This window comes from Danio rerio, chromosome 6 (assembly GCF_049306965.1).
Source record: "Danio rerio strain Tuebingen ecotype United States chromosome 6, GRCz12tu, whole genome shotgun sequence".
Taxonomy (NCBI): Eukaryota; Metazoa; Chordata; class Actinopteri; order Cypriniformes; family Danionidae; genus Danio; species Danio rerio.
In genome coordinates this window covers 33,599,732-33,617,789 of record NC_133181.1, presented here as the reverse complement: position 1 = coordinate 33,617,789, position 18,058 = coordinate 33,599,732, and the positions used below count along the sequence as shown (strand labels likewise).

At 36.0% G+C, this 18,058-nt stretch overlaps 1 protein-coding gene across 10 annotated transcripts in view; it reads left to right on the top strand.

Moving 5' to 3' along the window:
* Positions 1-18,058, top strand: part of pde4ba (phosphodiesterase 4B, cAMP-specific a) — a 331,706-nt gene that overhangs the window by 80,374 nt on the left and 233,274 nt on the right. For 5 of the 10 annotated variants that reach the window (XM_073954262.1, XM_073954264.1, XM_073954265.1 and 2 more), the window contains 2 exons: positions 8,634-8,697; positions 8,781-8,876. In XM_073954262.1, the coding sequence (XP_073810363.1) occupies positions 8,835-8,876 (42 nt within the window). In that variant the 5' untranslated portion in view covers positions 8,634-8,697; positions 8,781-8,834. The remainder of the gene's footprint in view (positions 1-8,633; positions 8,698-8,780; positions 8,877-18,058) is intronic. The other 5 variants (XM_068221992.1, XM_073954263.1, XM_073954266.1 and 2 more) reach the window with 1 other exon arrangement.

Genomic DNA, 18,058 nt, shown 5'->3' with positions numbered 1-18,058 from the left:
ACAAAGCGACAGCATTGGGACCAGATTGTGCCATTGCCCAGAGGAAGCCTCAGATATTATAAACCTTTCATCTAATTGTCTAATGAGTACAGACTCATCAGTGCATTCAATGCCGTTTTAAAGCTTCTACATGCTGTTGGAAATTAAGCAAAGAGAAAAACAACAAACCTGACCTTTATATGTAGCCGAGAATCTAAATCTTATTTAGAGTTCCATTCAATTTACTTGTGAAGTGCTTTTCACATAATGAAAGCCGTTTTACAAAATATAGTGGGAAGGAAAAGCTCTCTCAGATGTTTGAATATAGAATGATTATACCAAGGACTTTGTTTCTACATTTAATATTATGCATACAGTGACTAATGCAATAGGAATTCATGCAAAATGCAAATATTAATATTAAACAAAAGAGCAAACAAGGGTGAAATTGAGTTCAGGGTTTATGTAAGAACACAATATGAAGGAGGACAAGATTTGAAATCCACAGATGCTGACATATTCGTACTGCATCCGTACAAGACTTTGTAATTAGCAGGGGGGCGTATATTGATTTAATAGGGATGGTAATTTAGCTGGAAGTGACTCACCTCCATTTCTTTTACGAGCTGGTGATTGTGCAGATTGCAGAAGCTACTGTATTATATCAGAACGCATTTATCATTCATTTATTCTTTGAATGGGGAGAGGTGAATGGGTAAATAGGTAATTAGGCCCTCAGACTGTTGAGTATCTGTGGAGCTGTTGTTGCAGCGCATGTGCTTTCAAATGATATTAGAGGGTTTTTGTTTCAAGAGTTTGTGATAATAGTCTTGTACAAATTTAAACTATTGTGCAGACTATTGTGTACCTCTGTGCTGTTTTTTGGCTTCTCTGCTCAATCCTGTTATTCTAAGAAATTGCTATTACTGTATATTACTAAAGCATTACATTGATAAGATAGTGTGTTTGCATCGGGCCGCTGATAAGCCTGTCTTGCTTTATTTATTTTGTGATAACATTCTGGATGTACTTAGGCCTCATTTATGCTAATACAGTTTAGTTTTAAAGGGCACATAGTTTACCCCTTTTTATGATTTAAAATTAATATTATGGTTCTTCTGAGTGTGCCAGTTTAGGTTCAGTTCAAAAAACAGTTCAAATTTTTTATTATAATATTAAAAAGTGTCATTTTGGGGGCGTGTACACAGCTCGCTGTTTTAGGGGTGTGTTGCTTCACATGAAAATTAGTTTTAAATTCCCACCCAATGTAACAAGGGGGGCGGAGCCAAGAGCTCCCCCACTCTGTGTTTGGCAACAGACAGGCAGACAGAGATCAGCATTCAGCCGTACATGTCCGACTCGGACACAGACCAAGCAGAGAGTACAAAATCATTGTGTCTTTGTAAAGTTTTACAGCCAAATGTGTGCTAGTTTAAAGTGCTTAGCTTTTACACCGAGACTAATAACCATGCACACTGAATTAGCTTTTACTGAGGCACCAGAGCCGCGACACGGCACACTCAGACATGCACATTTAAAATTAAGCTATTCAGATGGAGCTCTGTGACATGGCAGAAACATGAAGTGTCCCGAATAGTGGCTGGACGCCACGGACAGCCGCCGACTTGAAGCGCCGTTGTGTGTACCCTGATAGAAACCTATGTTTACAATTCTAAAATGAATGGCGCTAAGCGTCACGCCATGCAGAGCGGCGCTTCTGGTGTGCAACCTGCAGGCAAGTTCGTTATTTAATTACCAATGGAGAGATGCACACATGAGGCAACGCGCTTGCACTTTCCAGCTGCACCTAGTTAAGATCACAGGGAGCTTCTGTGAATGCGAGAAATGCGAACGGCTAAAGTTTAAGGTAGACGCAATGAAAAGTACACAATTGCAAGCCTACCCAAAGGGTTCAAACAATAATTCAGATTAGAGCGATAATGTGTAGAATATTGATCTTGTGTTGAGCCCAATGAGCCTTACATCTAAAAATAGAGCAAGGGTGTTCCTCTAGCGATATAGCTTTGAATCACACGCTGAAAGTGGCGGACGTGAAACAACAAACTGAGCATATGGTGATGCGCCTGTCAATCAATATTGGTGGGTAGGGGGACCGCACTAAAACCACTCCAATTGGTCCACCATTTTTATGTTGTTAAATAAAAAAAAAGGACTGGGTGTGTTTATATCACCCCAATATGACAGTCTATACACTATACCTACACATATGTCTGTCCAAACAGCTTGAAAAGTAGATTTTTCACCATAGGTGCCTTTTGAAACGCAAAAGTTTTGCTACAATTACGCCTTCCATCCACACTACCCCAGAGTTTTCTAGCACTTAAAATGGAGCAAAACTCTAAGGAGGCCATTTTGATGTGGCTACATATTTATATGACGCCATCTTCATTGTGTGCATATTTATAACAAAACCTACAGCCTACATACTTCTAACAGAGCCTAAAACATAATTGCTTCCTATCACTTTCATTGAAAAATATGAAACATACCCTCTCTTTTGCTGAATATCAGTTTTAATAATCAATAATGGCCATTATAAAAGTGTAACATACAATAAGTTTATACAATATAGGAAATAAAGGCAAGCACTCATTCAAATGTGCAGAATCAGTGTGCGCAGTTACATCATTTATTATATTAACTTTCCTTGTGCTTAGCCAAAACATGTTACCTGAGAACAATTAATAATAAAATACATTTCAGACAAATTGGTGGTTCATTGTGCTGTGTTGACCCCTGATAAAGCTGGAAATGAATCGAAGGGAAGTAAGTTTAACATTTGGCACTTTTTACATTACATTAATTTACATTTCCATCTACATTTATTTTCAATAGGTTAAATAAAAATAAGAATGGGTGTCAAGGTGGTGCAGTGGGTAGCACAATAGTCTCACAGCAAGAAGGCTGCTTGGCAGGGTCAGTTGGCATTCCTGTGTGCAGTGTGCATGTTGTGCCCGTGTTCGTGTGGGTTTCCTCCGGGTGCTCTGGTGTCCCTCACAAGTCCAAAGACGTGGTATAGGGGAATTGGGTAAGCTAAGTTGTCCATAGTGTATGTGTGTAAATAAGTGTGTATGGATGTTTCCCAGTGTTGGGTTGCAGCTGGAAGGGCATCCGCTGGATAAGTTGGCGATTCATTCTGCTGTGGTGACCCCAGATTAATTAAGGGACTTTATTAAAGAAATTAATAAATGAATGAAAAATAAAAATGAACAAAGTTAAATAAAAAATTTAACGTTATCCACTATTTGTCTAGCCATGTACCACATGGGAATGACACTTTTTTTGTGTATGTACATAAATAACAAATGATGGCTTGCAACAAACTAAAAGTAATGCAAAAATGCATATAATTAATGATGACTTGAAGCAAAAGTTAAATCCCAATAATTTTAGGAGATTTAGAAAAAATCTTAATCAATTTTTTTTTTTGTCCCAAAAAAGAGGACATGCTTAGGAAAAAACAGACACCCTATATCGGCGGGCACTGAGCCCTTTGCTACTTGTTTTATTTTTTACACTGAAACAGAAATGTGTTTTCTAAATTGCATGCATTTTTCATTTGCTTTGTATTTATTGAACAAATCTTCTGCAAGATACATTGTTTTGAAAACATGAATATACCTCTCTTGAAGCGAGGGTGAAATGTCTTCAGAAAATGCTTTCTGAAGGCTCACTGGAGAAATGAAAAGAAGTGCCCCCTTGTAAGCGACAAGTGACTGTCATTCAAAAGACACATACAGTATATACCGGAGACCTCTTAAAAGGATAGTTCACCCAAATATGAAAAATACCTCATAATATACTCTACCACATGGGGTTTTAAACCATTATGAGTTTCTTTCTTCTGTTGAACACAAGGGAAAACATTTTGTTTATTGATACCCATCAATTTCCAAAGTAGGAATAAAAAAACTATGGGTGGCAGCTACAAGCATTTTTCAAAATATCTTTTTTTGTGTTCAACAGATAAAAGAAATACAAATTTTGAACTAGTACATGGTCATAGATATTTACATTTAGATGTCGCCTATGCTATTGTTGTCTACTGGAAGGAATGTGTCAATAGAGCGACCATTTTAGTACAGGGTAGCACTTCTTTGAAATGAATGTGAGACCAAGGTTCAGTGTAGGACTGGCCATCCAGAGACAGCAATATATATACGCATATATACATATATTTATGATCGGCAGTTTCCTGGTGGTCAGTATGCAAATATTTCCTAAATTACGAAAATTTAAATTTTACATTGCTTTTCTTCATTGATGAATATGAGATTGCATGGGCATTGCCAACAAAGAACATGTGTTTGTGGGCATGGAAAGGTATTACCCTCCCTTAAATTTGATCTAATCCATGTCCTGAAACACACCCCCTCTCCTGCTTTCACTTCTAATTCCAACGGAGGGAGTGATTCGTTTGTGAATGAATCCCCGTTATAAACGACTCGTTCACTTAGCCAACAGTAATACAAGTTTCATAATACAAGCAGCATCTTGTTGTAATATTTCATTTACATTGTTTACTGATTTAATTCAGCAAAACTAGCATAAGCCTTATATTTAGTGTGATTTGCTGCTACTTTGCCCTATGGTCAGTGCAGTATTATCATCAATACTTGTTTAGCACAAAAGTTCGTAACATACAAAAACATAAAAAACGAAATCTTACCTATGAAATGTTCCACTACACCTGTACACAGCGCTAAAATCTAGCATCTTTACATTGTCGTTAGTCTTGACTAGTGCAGTTGAATGACATGTGTTCTGGGAGAACTGTACAAATGTGGCAGCACTATTGATGCATATTCAGGGTTCGTATGTGATATCTAGTGTATATAATAAAACTTTCATTTTTTGGGTTGAACTATCCCTTTAACACACCACAAGTTCACCATGTTCAATTAATTCACTGACTGCAGTAATATTTAAAGCACGCTCTTACTTACCATTACACTTGACAGGCCGTCTAAATCCTTAATGTCAGTATGGCCAGAGAGCCTGTACGGTAGAACAGACAGGGTAAGAAAGCAGAGGTCAAATCAATAAAAAGTGGTTATGGAGTCACGCTTTTGCAGGCTTTCAGCTGCTCAGAGACTGCTGCCAAATTCCCAATTCCCCACAGGCTGGACTGTCCACTGTTTTCAGTGGCTGAGGACAGGGTTATATGCTTAGACAAAGACATACTGAAGAAAGAGCCTCGGCAGTGTATAGACGACTGCAGCACTGTACATTAAAAAATCAACATGTTCAGTCAAGTTCGTTGATGTTTACTTGAGGGAAAACCATTTTTATGTCTATTTATTTATGCTAAAAGATGACAAGATTGTCATATGGGAAAATGAAAGGAATGAGATTGACAAATATTTACTTGTTGGATTAAGCTGACTGTAAACTACTGTAAAAATTAAGCTGAAAAAATGGACAAAATACATTACATGTTTTATCCAATAGGTTTTGATTCAGATAGGGTTTGGTGATTGCATATTTTTTATCCTCTTGTTCCTTCATAGAGTGCTCCTTAAATTGAATTTTCAGCTTTTATGGTTGAGCAGCTCAAGCTCACAACAACGGCACGTTGTCAGTGTATTACTTTCCTGCTGGTTAACTTTGGTTTTTTTATTACCATATTCAAAATGGCTTGCAGTATTTCATTCATTCAGAGTCATGTATTTGCTCAGCTATAAAAATCAGCCCATCTGTATGATGATAATCCTCTATCAGTACATGTCCGTAGAATAGCAGGATCCTCTAAATGACCCTTCACTAAGCTCTGTCCTCCTTGGTTATTGTTGCTACAGTAACTCTAACAAGCTTTACTTTACAACATCCAATTAGAATCAACTGAAGATTTACGTGAACAACATGACTCTGCAAAATGTATTCATGTGGTTGGGAAATTAATAAAGTAGTAACGATTTAATTATATTGCAAAGCATAAAAGCGTATAACAGGGTATCTGGGGGATCTTAAAAAGTTTTACATCTACTGAAATATTGTGTTGTATGTCTTAAATCTTTTTTTAAAAGGTCTTAATTTTTCTTCGTTCATGTATAGCTACCCAATCTTGCCATTACCACCCATACAATCACCAACAATCCCAATCTTAATACAACTTTTAATTTTTTATTTAAAACAAGCATTTAGATACTTTCCTTACAGTGATTTGTTTAAAATGTATCCATTTATTTATGGCTGAAGATACTGTCCTAGATTTATTATTATTATTATTATTATTATTATTATTATTATTATTATTATTTATTTTTATTTTTATTTTTTTATTATTATTATTAAATAATAAATAATAATAATTATTATTATTTATTATTGTATTTTGAAATGTATTACTCTCTAATCCTTTTTGACATGGCATGTGAAAAACTTTTCTAACTGGGATATCCCAATAAAATCCTTAGCATTTAGTCCTGTATAAGTCTAAAATTTCATTCATAATGGTCTTAAAATGTCTTGAATTTAACTTTGTGAAACCTGCAGAAACCTTTAAGGGGTTCTACTGTATACAATTCTTTATAGAAAGTATGAGGATGCTTGTTATTCTACAAAAGGTTACAGACAATCACAAAAATTTTACTGTATTTACTTTATTTTAACTGCATTTACTTTAAGAGTAAATTATTGAAGGAAAATTAGAGAACAGTATATGAAGAGGTTGATAGAGATAAAGCATAAAATACATTTTTAATTTTTTTTCGTTTCGTTGTACAGTATGATAAACATTGCCCAATAGTACATTTAAATTATAAACAAAAGCAAATAAAAAGTCCATGGATTACAAAAGGTCTATCAAATGCGTGCAAAAAGAAAAATACATTTTATCAACAATTTATTCAGTATCGTACGCCAGAGGCTGAAAATAGATATTAAAAGTATAAGAATAAATTAGTTAACAAAAAAGGGAAAAGGGAAAACTACAATAAAATAAATAATAATAGAAACAATTCGAAAGACTTATGGAATATAAGAAATACAAGTATAATGCTGTGTACACATCAGACGTGGAATGCGCAAATAAATCGTGCTATTCGCGTGTAAATAAATGCATAACATTTGAGTTTAGTCGCTTCATTTGAGTGTCAAAATCCGCTTCATTCACGCGTCAAATCCGCTTCATTCACGTGTCAAGTTCCCTTCAGAACAGACGTTTCAAATGTGCAAAACGCTCAATTCGCCCTGCGGCATTCGCGTGTATCGTGCCATTCTCATGTATTGTGCTGCAGAATGTATATTCGCACGTTTGCATTGACTTAACATGTAAATCACTTGTGCTTGATGCTTCTTCCGCGTCTGGTGTGAACCCAGCATAAGAAATGGTACTGAAAGTAAAAATATAAACTATCCCGAATATTTCATTGAAAGTGACCATAAAAAAAATAATATAATATATTATAATAGTAATAATAATATTTTTGTTTTTTCATGCGTGCAAAAGATGCGATAACGGCACTAAGCAGCTATGCTTCTCTTCACATTCAGTGGATACCTTCACTCCCAATCCTGCACAATTTTTTTTTGTTGGGCCACCATGAATTTGGCCACAATGTTTTTGGGCGCCGGTGTCCTTGGTGATGAGTATTGTCATAGGATGCTTTCTATTCAAGTGCTTGAACGAGTTGCTGGTTAAGTTAAAAGCAGTCAAAAGTTCTTTATAGATTGCATTTCACAGCGCAATTTTTGTTTTTACACTCAGTGTAAAAGTAATGTCTGTATTTCCAGTTGAAGAAGCAATCACTCTCGACAGCAGATATTTCAGCTTGCGTTCTCCAGTCGTTTAAAAGTGCATGCTTATTAACCGACGTTGCAGAAAAAAAGTGATTTAAAAGAAGCATTTTTTCTTCTCAAAACAATATTTGCTACGTAAGTAACGCAATTACACTGACTTTAGTAACTGTAATCAGATTACACAAATTTTAAATGTAATTTGTTACATTACTGTGTTTCTCAAAAATGTTATTAGAATACTGTAATGCGTTACTATGGAACGTGTTACACCCAACATAAACCTAACAATCAAGTTCAAGGCAACATTTGCATTCACTATGAGTTTAAAAAAGAGAAGCATCATTTGATGATAGTGATTGCAGGAGGAAGGATAATTGCAACATTTGAACTGTTTTTGTATTTTTTTCCCTTGTTATAATTGACTCATTTGAAATGTTTCAGCATATTTTTACATAATTTCTGTGCAGCTGCATTTAAAGAATTTCAAGCATCCACATCTGTCACAGACTTGCATTAGAAAAGAACAAAAGCTCAAAGAATGGTTGATGGCAACTGTTGCAAAAGTATTACAAGTTAGCAAAGGTGATTAAGCATTTTCTTCTTTAAGAGTAGCATCAAACCTATGTACTGATTTGTGTGTTGTTTACCCATTCATTTGTTTTGGGGAACAAAAACCCTACTGACTGAAATCATAGTTTGGAAGTGAATCATAGATGAGGGACATGAATCATAAGGGGATCCCTTTTTCAGATCATTTTTGCAAGTCTGTTTAGACAGACTAAAAGAAATATTGGGCGCAAAAGCTGAACAAGAGGTGACTGTGAGGCTTTAAGTGATGCTTGTCACTGTCAGACTGCAAACAAACTATGGTTCTTTCTCTATCACTTTCACAGAAGAATCGTGAAAGGCTCTCCATCTAAACTTTACCCTGAGGCATCTCTCTCTCGAGCAAGCAAGGTCAAAATGTCTTTTCTTTCTTTGTTCTTTCTGTCTTTGCTGCGAGAGTTGATTGTGTGGGTTTGTGTTGATGTTTTGTGCAGGAGTGTCAGCGGAGCAGGCCTGTGCAAGACAGGGAGAGGAAAACTTCACAGAAGATGAGGAAGAGCCGGAGTGTTCTAACTGTGTCACCTAATGAGGTATGGAATCACGTTTGCCAAATTTTCAGGGAAAAAAATATACCACATCAAATTCATACTGTCAAAATTGTATTCACTAAAAACTACATTTATAGGAAATGACAAGGTTAAACTCATTTATTTTAAGCAAATACTTTTAGCATACTCAAATGATTATATGGCTCTTGATTTTTTGCACATTTTTTAAATGCATGCTTACACGTTTTGCTTGTCTAATGTTAACTGTTAATTTAAATTAAAGCAATAGTTCACTCAAAAATGGTATACCCACCCTCAAGGAATCCTCTGTGTATACTATATGGCTATCTTCTTTCAGACAGCACAGCCGCTGTAGTTTTACCTTTTATCTGGGCTCTTCCATGCTGTAAAAATGGCGTAATGCCTCTTTTCTTGAAGTTTCCAAAAGCACATAAATCTGTTGTACTTTTTCTAACAAAACATTTCTAATTTTAAAATTAGAAAGTTAAATCACTGATATCCGGTGGCTACCAAATGTGTAGCCTTGACAGTTATCACCAGTTCATGTTTTTATGTGTGAGTGATTCAATTTTTAATTAAACTGATTTGTTTAAAATGCTGAATGATACAGAAATTCTATCATTAAAAGGGCTCATATGATGAAAATCAACGTTTGTTAGCTGTATGGACAGATCTGTGTGTAGGCACAGTGTGTCCACAGTTATATTGGGGTGATATAAAGACAAAAAAGTAACTATTTTTAATATTTCCTGACGTAAAAAATTAGATCCAAATCCCTCCCATTTTGAGGCCCACCGCATCGTGAAGTAGGAGTTGATTGTTAGCCGCGTATTAACATGTTCAACTCAGGCTCATTCTAAAAACATACCTCTGTATACATTTCTGGAGGCCATGAAATATGAGATACATATTTTTGCAGTTTTTGTTTTTGTAAATCCGTTGTGTGCGCTTTTTCATTTCTCAATTTCTCTTACGAGTGCCATTCGCGCCTGCTGTTCTCAAATAAACCCAGCAAAGGCTGCTATTGACTAACTGTTTGACTGACTGACTGAACGACCAATTGACTGACCCACCCTCCTCTTTCCTTAAAGCAAACCAATTTTATTGATTCACCCGACCACCCCCTTACCTAAACCCAACCAACAATTTTCAAAAGCAATCCAGTAAAAGAAAAGCCCTCAGCTGATTTTTTTACCACGTTTTCAGATTTTACAACATCTTTACCCAGTTATTTACTTGTTTATTTTATTTGTTGGATTCTGTTTTGTCTTACAGCTGTTAAGTGTGAAAATGAATGGCATCATACTGGCTCGTTGCATTCGTTTAAAAAATTTAATGCAGCCATACGTAGCTCTGGCTACATAATTTACGATCTCCAGAAACGTATATAATGCTATGTTTTCAGAAGGAGCCTATGTTGCAACCTGTCTCTGTAGTAGTACAAATAATCAACAAGACAGGATGTGTGCAAAGCAACTGGGATTAAAAGATCTGTTCAGCTGTCTGTGATCATCAATCATCATCATCAAATGTGATCAAGAATGAGTTTTACAAGTTTAAAACTTTTTTAATATGTACACGTGCATTAAAAACTGCGTGTTTGTAATGAATTACAGCAATTTTACTGTCTTTACTTTATCACTTCAGCCGCATCAGTACAATTATAAAAGAAGATGCTTCACTCCTAGTTTGTGGCCGTTAATTCAGGTTTATTTTGTACATTAACATAACGGATATCCATGCAGCAGTGTGTATTAACGTGTATCCTGTCACATTTACCATGCATAAACAGTGCAGTTAAACATGCATGCTATGTGTGTTCCCTCTGTGTGTGTGTGTGTGTGTGTCTGTCTGTGTTTGTGTATGTGCGTGCACTTTGTAACAGCATTGTGTGTGACTCCACAAAAAATACATCAAATAATCATTGGGAAATTTCTTACTGTGGTATTTCTCACAAACACTACATGAGATCTGCTTTTTTAATGTCTGTCATTGTATTCTTTATCTGATGCTGGCGAGCCGGAGATTGAGGCACACTCTGACAGCCACGTGGGATTGGTGGGCGGGGAAAAACTAGGCAACAAAAGCAGCTACAATGTGTTTAGAGTAGAAAATCCCATTTTTGTTAAAGGTATAATAAATAATCAAATGGGTATTTTAAACTGAAACTTTACAGACACATTCTGGAGAAACAAAAAAAAAGACATATTCAATTTTAAAAAAGTGTTAAAACTAGCACAATCTCACAGCAATTCGTAACTTTATTAGCTTAGCGTAATTTATTGGCTTATTCGCATGAATTCCTCCGATCTAATTCTCACAATTTAGTACGATTTGCTCAGCTCCCAATAACGGTTTGGTTAAGGTGCCAGACCTCCTTTTAAAAATCGTACAATTTTGTATGACTTAACTTGTACAAGTTCCTAAAAATTAGCTACTAAACTGACAAAATGTAAAATACTTAAGTTTTCTTGAGAAATCAGGCTGGTAAAATAGACCCTGTTGAACTGGCAGTTAAATGTTACCCAAATCCAATTTTTTGCTTATACGTGACACAGATCGGATCTGTTCTATGACCGTGTAAACACAAAAAAAGATCGGTTTCAGGCCTTTCTATGTGGAAATAAATCAGATAAAGATCGGATAAGTGACAATGCGACTATCATGTAAACCAGCAGGTCAGATTTATTGAGGCATTCCGTTTTGTACGTCATTAAACTTGCAACGTTGTGATACTTCTCTGCGGTTTAATGACGAAGAAGGAAGAGCGTGTGTGGAGACACAGACCCTGTTAACAACAACAACAGAGGAAACACAAAAGATGAAAGTGGTCAGTTGCCACAATTTGCTCCTACAAGACCTGAGATCTCTCTCTTACCCACAAATTTCCCTGAATGGTGGAGGACACCATATATAAACCATAGGCGCAAGCTGCGATGACAGCCCTTTCCCTCCTTGGGCGAACTTCGTATATTTTGCAGAGCTAAAAGTCAAGACAATTGCTTCCATAGTGGCTAGTGTGGCACAGACGCTAGAACCCGCTTTTATGCATTCGCAACGTTAAATTATATGGCCAGTGTAAACACTTGAATCGGATATGGGTCACAATTAAAAGAATGTGTAAAAGGACAGGCAAAAAAAAATCAGAAAAAGGCAACAAATCGGAATTGGGCATCAAGACCTGACAGTGTAAACGGGGCCATAGATGCCCTCTAAAGTATAATGGTTCAATAAAATGGCTGGAGGTGCATCATACTACTACAAAAGTGAAGATTGTGATGTCAAGAAATGGTTCCACATCCTTGAAGTGGGAACAAAAATGACTGAGACAGGATGGGTTAAAAGTAAAAAGGAATGAAGAGGAAATGGAGAGGTGCAGGAGATGTGTCCCCAGATAAGAGCTGAGCCAGTGATCAAACCGTACAAAGAACTCCTTGACAATCAGAGTGTAGGAAGATGCGTGTCTGTAAAGATAAACAGTGAAGATATGGTGCATTTCTTTTATCTGTCTCTCTTACCCATCCCTACACTTGTGCAGCACTCTCATTTCACTGCGCAAATCTCTGTTTCTATATCGTTTCTAGCTTCCTCTTGTTTAGTACACTTTTGACTTCCTGTTTGTGTTTTGCCGTGTTTTAGCATCCGTTGTCTTTGTGGTGTTTCATGTGTTGGTTGACCTTGAAAAACAAAATGCAGAGGATAAAATAGAAGATAAACCAATTTTTAAAGGGCACCTATGTTACCACTTTTCAAGATTTAATAAAAGTGTTTTGTGTCTCGAGAATGTGTCTGTAAAGTTTCAGCTCAAAACACCCATCAGATTATTTATTATACCTTTCATATAATAGCTAATTTGAGCTCTGAGCATCTTGTAGCTGTTTTTGTGTGCCTCTATCTCTGCCTCGGCTGCGTCAGATAAACAGCACAGTGACAGAAATGAAGGAAGTAGATCTCATGTAACGTACAGTATGTGAGAAATACTACACTAAGAACTATCCCAATGATTATTTGATGCTAATGAGTTAATGAGTCGATGAGAATGATGAGTCACACACAATGTCATTACAAAGTTCACCCACTCAAAGACAAACACACAGCGCATGTGTTTAACTGTGCACTGTTTTTGCACTGCAATTGTGACAGGATAAACATTAATACAACATAGGCTCATTTTAAAAATGTAGCCATACTTTTATACACTGCTGGAACGTGAATTAGGTATTTCTTTTATGAACGCTACAAGGCAGTATTACCAGCTGTCTGCTTACCTCCGTATAGACAGCTTTCTTGCTGTAACAAGTTTGTTCCGTTAGCTCGCCATGTACATTGGCGGACTTGAGATGCAGAGAGGAGTTGACCACGACAGTTCCAGTAAGCAGGTAAGACAAAAACAACCAAGTCAAAAAATAAAATAAACAAGTAAATAACAGGGAGCGAGACAGTGGTGCTGTCGCCTCACAGCAAGAAGGTCGCTGGGTCGCTGGTTCGAACCTCGGCTCAGTTGGTGTTTCTGTGTGGAGTTTGCATGTTCTCCCTGCCTTCACGTGGGTTTCCTCAGAGTGCTCCGGTTTCCCCCAACAGTCCAAAGACATGCGGTACAGGTGAAGTGGGTAGGCTAAATTGTCCATATTGTATTAGTGTGTGTGTGGATGTTTCCCAAAGATGAGTTGCGGCTGGAAGGGCATCCGCTGCGTAAAAACTTGCTGGATAAGTTGGCGGTTCATTCCGCTGTGGCGACCCCGGATTAATAAAGAGACTAAGCCGACAAGAAAATGAATGAATGAAGTAAATAACTGGGTGGGAATGTGGTAAAATCTGAAAACATGTTAAAAATCAGGCGAGGGCTTTTCTTTTTCTGGATTGCTTTTAAAAATTGTTGGTTGGATTTAGGGAAGTGGGTGGGCGGGTCAATCAATACTATTGGTTGGGTTCGGGAAAGAGGAGGGTGGGTCATTTGATCAGTCAGTCAGCGGCCTCTAGTGGCTATATGTGGAAACAGCAGGAGGAATGGCACTTGTGAGAGAAATTTGAGATCTCAAAAAGCATACACAGTGGCCTCTCGTGGAATTGCAAAAAACAAAAACTGCAAAAAACAGACCGCATTCCTTCATCCTGTTGCGGTTGGCCTCAAAATGGGTGGAATTTGGATCCTATTTAAGCATCAGGAAATAAGAAAAAGAGATTTGTTGTCTTTATATCACCCCAATATGACAGTGGACACACTATACATACACACAGTTCTGTCCAAACAGCTTACAAAAGATGAATTTCATCATACTGTAGATTTACATAAGCCATACTGTATGTACATTTAGGAATATATCATCATTTTACATTAAATGCCACAATGAAACTATGAGTAACCAATAACTTTATTCTGTATATCCCTAATTATTATTAATCTTGAATTAACAAATGTTCGCATTTGTAAAAGTAGCAGTGTCTAGTAGCTGTGGTGAATATCAGTGACTAATAATGATATTTAAAGGCAGTGTATAAGAAGAAGGTAAACCAAATTTCTCTGGTTTCGATATGAAGGTTAGTATGTTGTTTATGTTCGAAGAGGCACACACAAAAAAAAAAAAGGAAATTAAGGTATTCATCATTTCTTCTTGTACATACATTGACATATGTGTTCTGTCATTACATTCTAAGACATTGTGTACTTTAGTGTCAATTTTTTGAGCAATTTTTTTAGCTGATTTGTGGCAGTAAGCTGTTCATTAAAATTCTTTTTAATTTTTTTTTTGTAAATAGATGACCTATTGCGGTGCTCACCAAACTTGTTCCTGGAGGGCCGGTGTCCTGCAGATTTTAGCTCCAACCCTAATCAAACACACCTGAACAAGCTAATCAAGGTCTTACTAGGTATACTTAAAACACCCAGGCCGGTGTGTTGAAGCAAGTAGGAGCTAAAACCTGCAGGGACACCGGCCCTCCAGGACCAAGATTGGTGACCCCTGACCTATTGTTTGTTTTTTGTCCTTCTTAAGCTTTGTATCTATGCCAACCCATATAATAGATATGTGGTTTTGGAATTTGGTATAAGGATAGAGAGCCATCTGAATATTAACCACAGCAAATGTCAATTTCTCTAGTACCAACAATTATGCAAATTTGCATGCTCTAAGTAATAACTTTGAAATCGTAACAGAGTTGATTACATTTTCCCTTTAATTTATTGTCCCAAGACAATTCTCAAATAGTCCAGAAATGACTTTGATGAAGGACAGACATATTATAATGATATGAATCATGGCGTGAACTGATGTTATGTCCATATATGGAGCATCATGTATGATGCACCCAAAATAGAGATTTATATTTCCAAAGACATGCGGTACAGGTGAATTGGGTAGGCTAAATTGTCCATAATGTATGCATGTGAATGAGTGTGTATATATGTTTCCCAGTGATGGGAAAATACATTCAGTTAAATAGACTTAAGTTAACATTTAGTTGTTTAAGCGTAAAATTGGATGAAAGCATACTATATAATTGCTTGTGCCTTCAGTACCAGCAGGCTAATGCAGAAACTCCATTGGAAACACTGGAGTAAAATAAACTCATTTTAAAGACAGTTGCATTTAATGCAGGGCTTCTTCTTCAGTCTGAGATGCACTTTATATCGAATATCTATCAGGAAGCAAAGATCACTGATTTTAAAGAAATCAGACTATTAATGTGGCCCTTTTATATTGGAAAGGCACTGAGGGTGGCTGACTGAAGTTAAAATTGTGTGCACATATACTCCATTAGGCAATAAAGTATATTTGAATTTTGTTAAATATGTAACCATATGTAACAGTAAGTTTTAAGCACTGTATTGGCAAGAAAATCTTCTGGAATATTTATTTAGTTATAATTGATGTCACTCCTTCACAGCTGTTAGCTACTGACCAGCTCATTTTGCCTTGTATTTGCATGGATTTGAAGGGGTTTCAAATTTTTGACACTCTCTTTGCTTTCTTTGCTTTGTTGTTTCACAATTCCTGTGTAAGCCTGCCTCTCCCTTAGAGAATAGAATGAAAACGGCTGCTTTGCTCTGCACACTCTATCCCAATGGACATAACATACTTATTTTATTTGCACTTCTGAAGTGTAAAACTGATTGTTTATCAGAATTCTGATTTGAGTCACCTCCTGAACATTCTTCAGTTTATTTTCTTTGATGAGATTGCTGTTTGACTGTGGCATACAGTCTGGTGTTTGGCCTTGGACCCATTACACTAAACTCACAGAGCTATTTAAAAATTAATAGAGATTGTTGCCATTGGCTGACATGATGAAGACATGAAATGCTATGGATTGATTGTGCAACCACGAGGCCCATACAGATTGACATTTAACATGAAATATTGAATATAAACCAACCACAGAGCACTACAAACTCAATATATTTTTTGCATTTATATTCTAGAGATTTCTGTTTGCTGAGTGTGTTAATGTATGCTCTGTTTTTAAAACATAGTGAGATGCCTACATGGCCAGCATTTTAAGGCATCATATTTGAAGGTTGTTTTAAAATGTGAGCATTTTTGTGCTGCCATGCAAAATACCAATTTTTCAGTTTCTAAGGCATACTGTGCATACTCAAGTATATTTCATTGAGGAGCCATGAAATGAAAATAAATCCAAGAAGGCAGGCGAGTCCACATTCCACATTTATTTCATTCAATACAAAGTAAAAATTGTTTGTTCATTCAGTGTTGGTATTCAGTGCAGTTTATCGAGGAGTTGAATTCCTGAATTACTCTCAAATAAGTAATTGAAAGGCCAGCAAAATAGCTTAATGTCCTACAAAATGACTAAAAGGATCAATACAATGTATAATATTAGTTAGTTCTGTTAAAAATGTAAAAAATTGTGGCTATTAGTTACACTTATAGAAAATGTTCATACAGTATATAAAACTTGTCAAAAATGCACAGAAAAAACTAAACAGTAAAAATACAAACTAATGCTAAGAGGGGTTTGATTAACAACATTATAATATAAACTTAACATAAACAGAATGTATCAACTCCAATTGCAAAAGCAAATGGTCAGATATTGATTTATCATCAAAATAATTTAGTTTTTAGTAGATTAAATGTTCACCTTAAGAATGACAATATGTACTAGCAAAATAAACATAGTAAATTTTGATTTCACATGGCCTTTATTATGAGTAATTTCTCATTAATTTCCATCATATGTAGACTATGTTTACATAATAGTCCAGCCTGATCTCACAGGGAAATGTAACTATTTTACGTTTTGTCAGATTAGTAGCTAATTTGTATGAAACTCAATCGTCTTTGGAGGATGAGCAAATCATACTAAATTGTACAACTGAGATGGTACAAATTTGTACGAATAAGCCACTATATCATAAAGTTTCAAATTGCTGTGAGATTGTGTTAATTAAACAATGATGTAGCCAAAAACAGAAATTTTCCATTGCATTTTGAAAAAGTTTCAAAGTATCTGTGTTTACCAAATACAACAGGCAAATTCACTGTATTACAAATGCCAGGCCAGTGTTTGCCTCTGTTAGTAAACTGTACCTTTAGGGAAGTGATGATGTGTCATTGGCGGCTCAGTGCTCATGTCTACATATAATTTGCACTCGTCTTTAATCTCCTATCTCCTATCTTAACACTTACTATGCATGTGCATGATGTCATCATTTTTAAAGACTTTTGTTCTCCGCTGTTTACAAAAACATGATAGCATTTTCAAAACTGACACATTTATGCATTTTTAGTCCCAAAAAGGATGGTGTTGTGTAAATGAAAAAGAAATCATTCACATTTTTTTTCCAGTTTTTGTCTGAAAATGTCATATACTGTAAACGGCTCCTAAGACAACTTTCATGATTTCTAGTAGTCTTAAACAATGTAAGGTAATTTAATGTAATAAGTGAACTTTAATGTAAAAACGTATGTATTATTCCTTTACACTTTTAATTCTTCATGGGTTCATAAAGTATAAGATGTGTTTGACGGGATTTGTTGCTATTTTCAGACTAACGCAAATGTAATTTTCACGTTTTGCGCCACATTGCTTAAATAGCAAATCCATTTGGGCTTTTTTCAGTTCATTCATGACAATTTGCATTTGTATAATGTTATTATTATTAGCAGTATTATTTATTCTATGCATATTTATATTTGTTTTAATAAAAATAAGTTAAGAGTTGTCCATCATTCGGGTTTTGG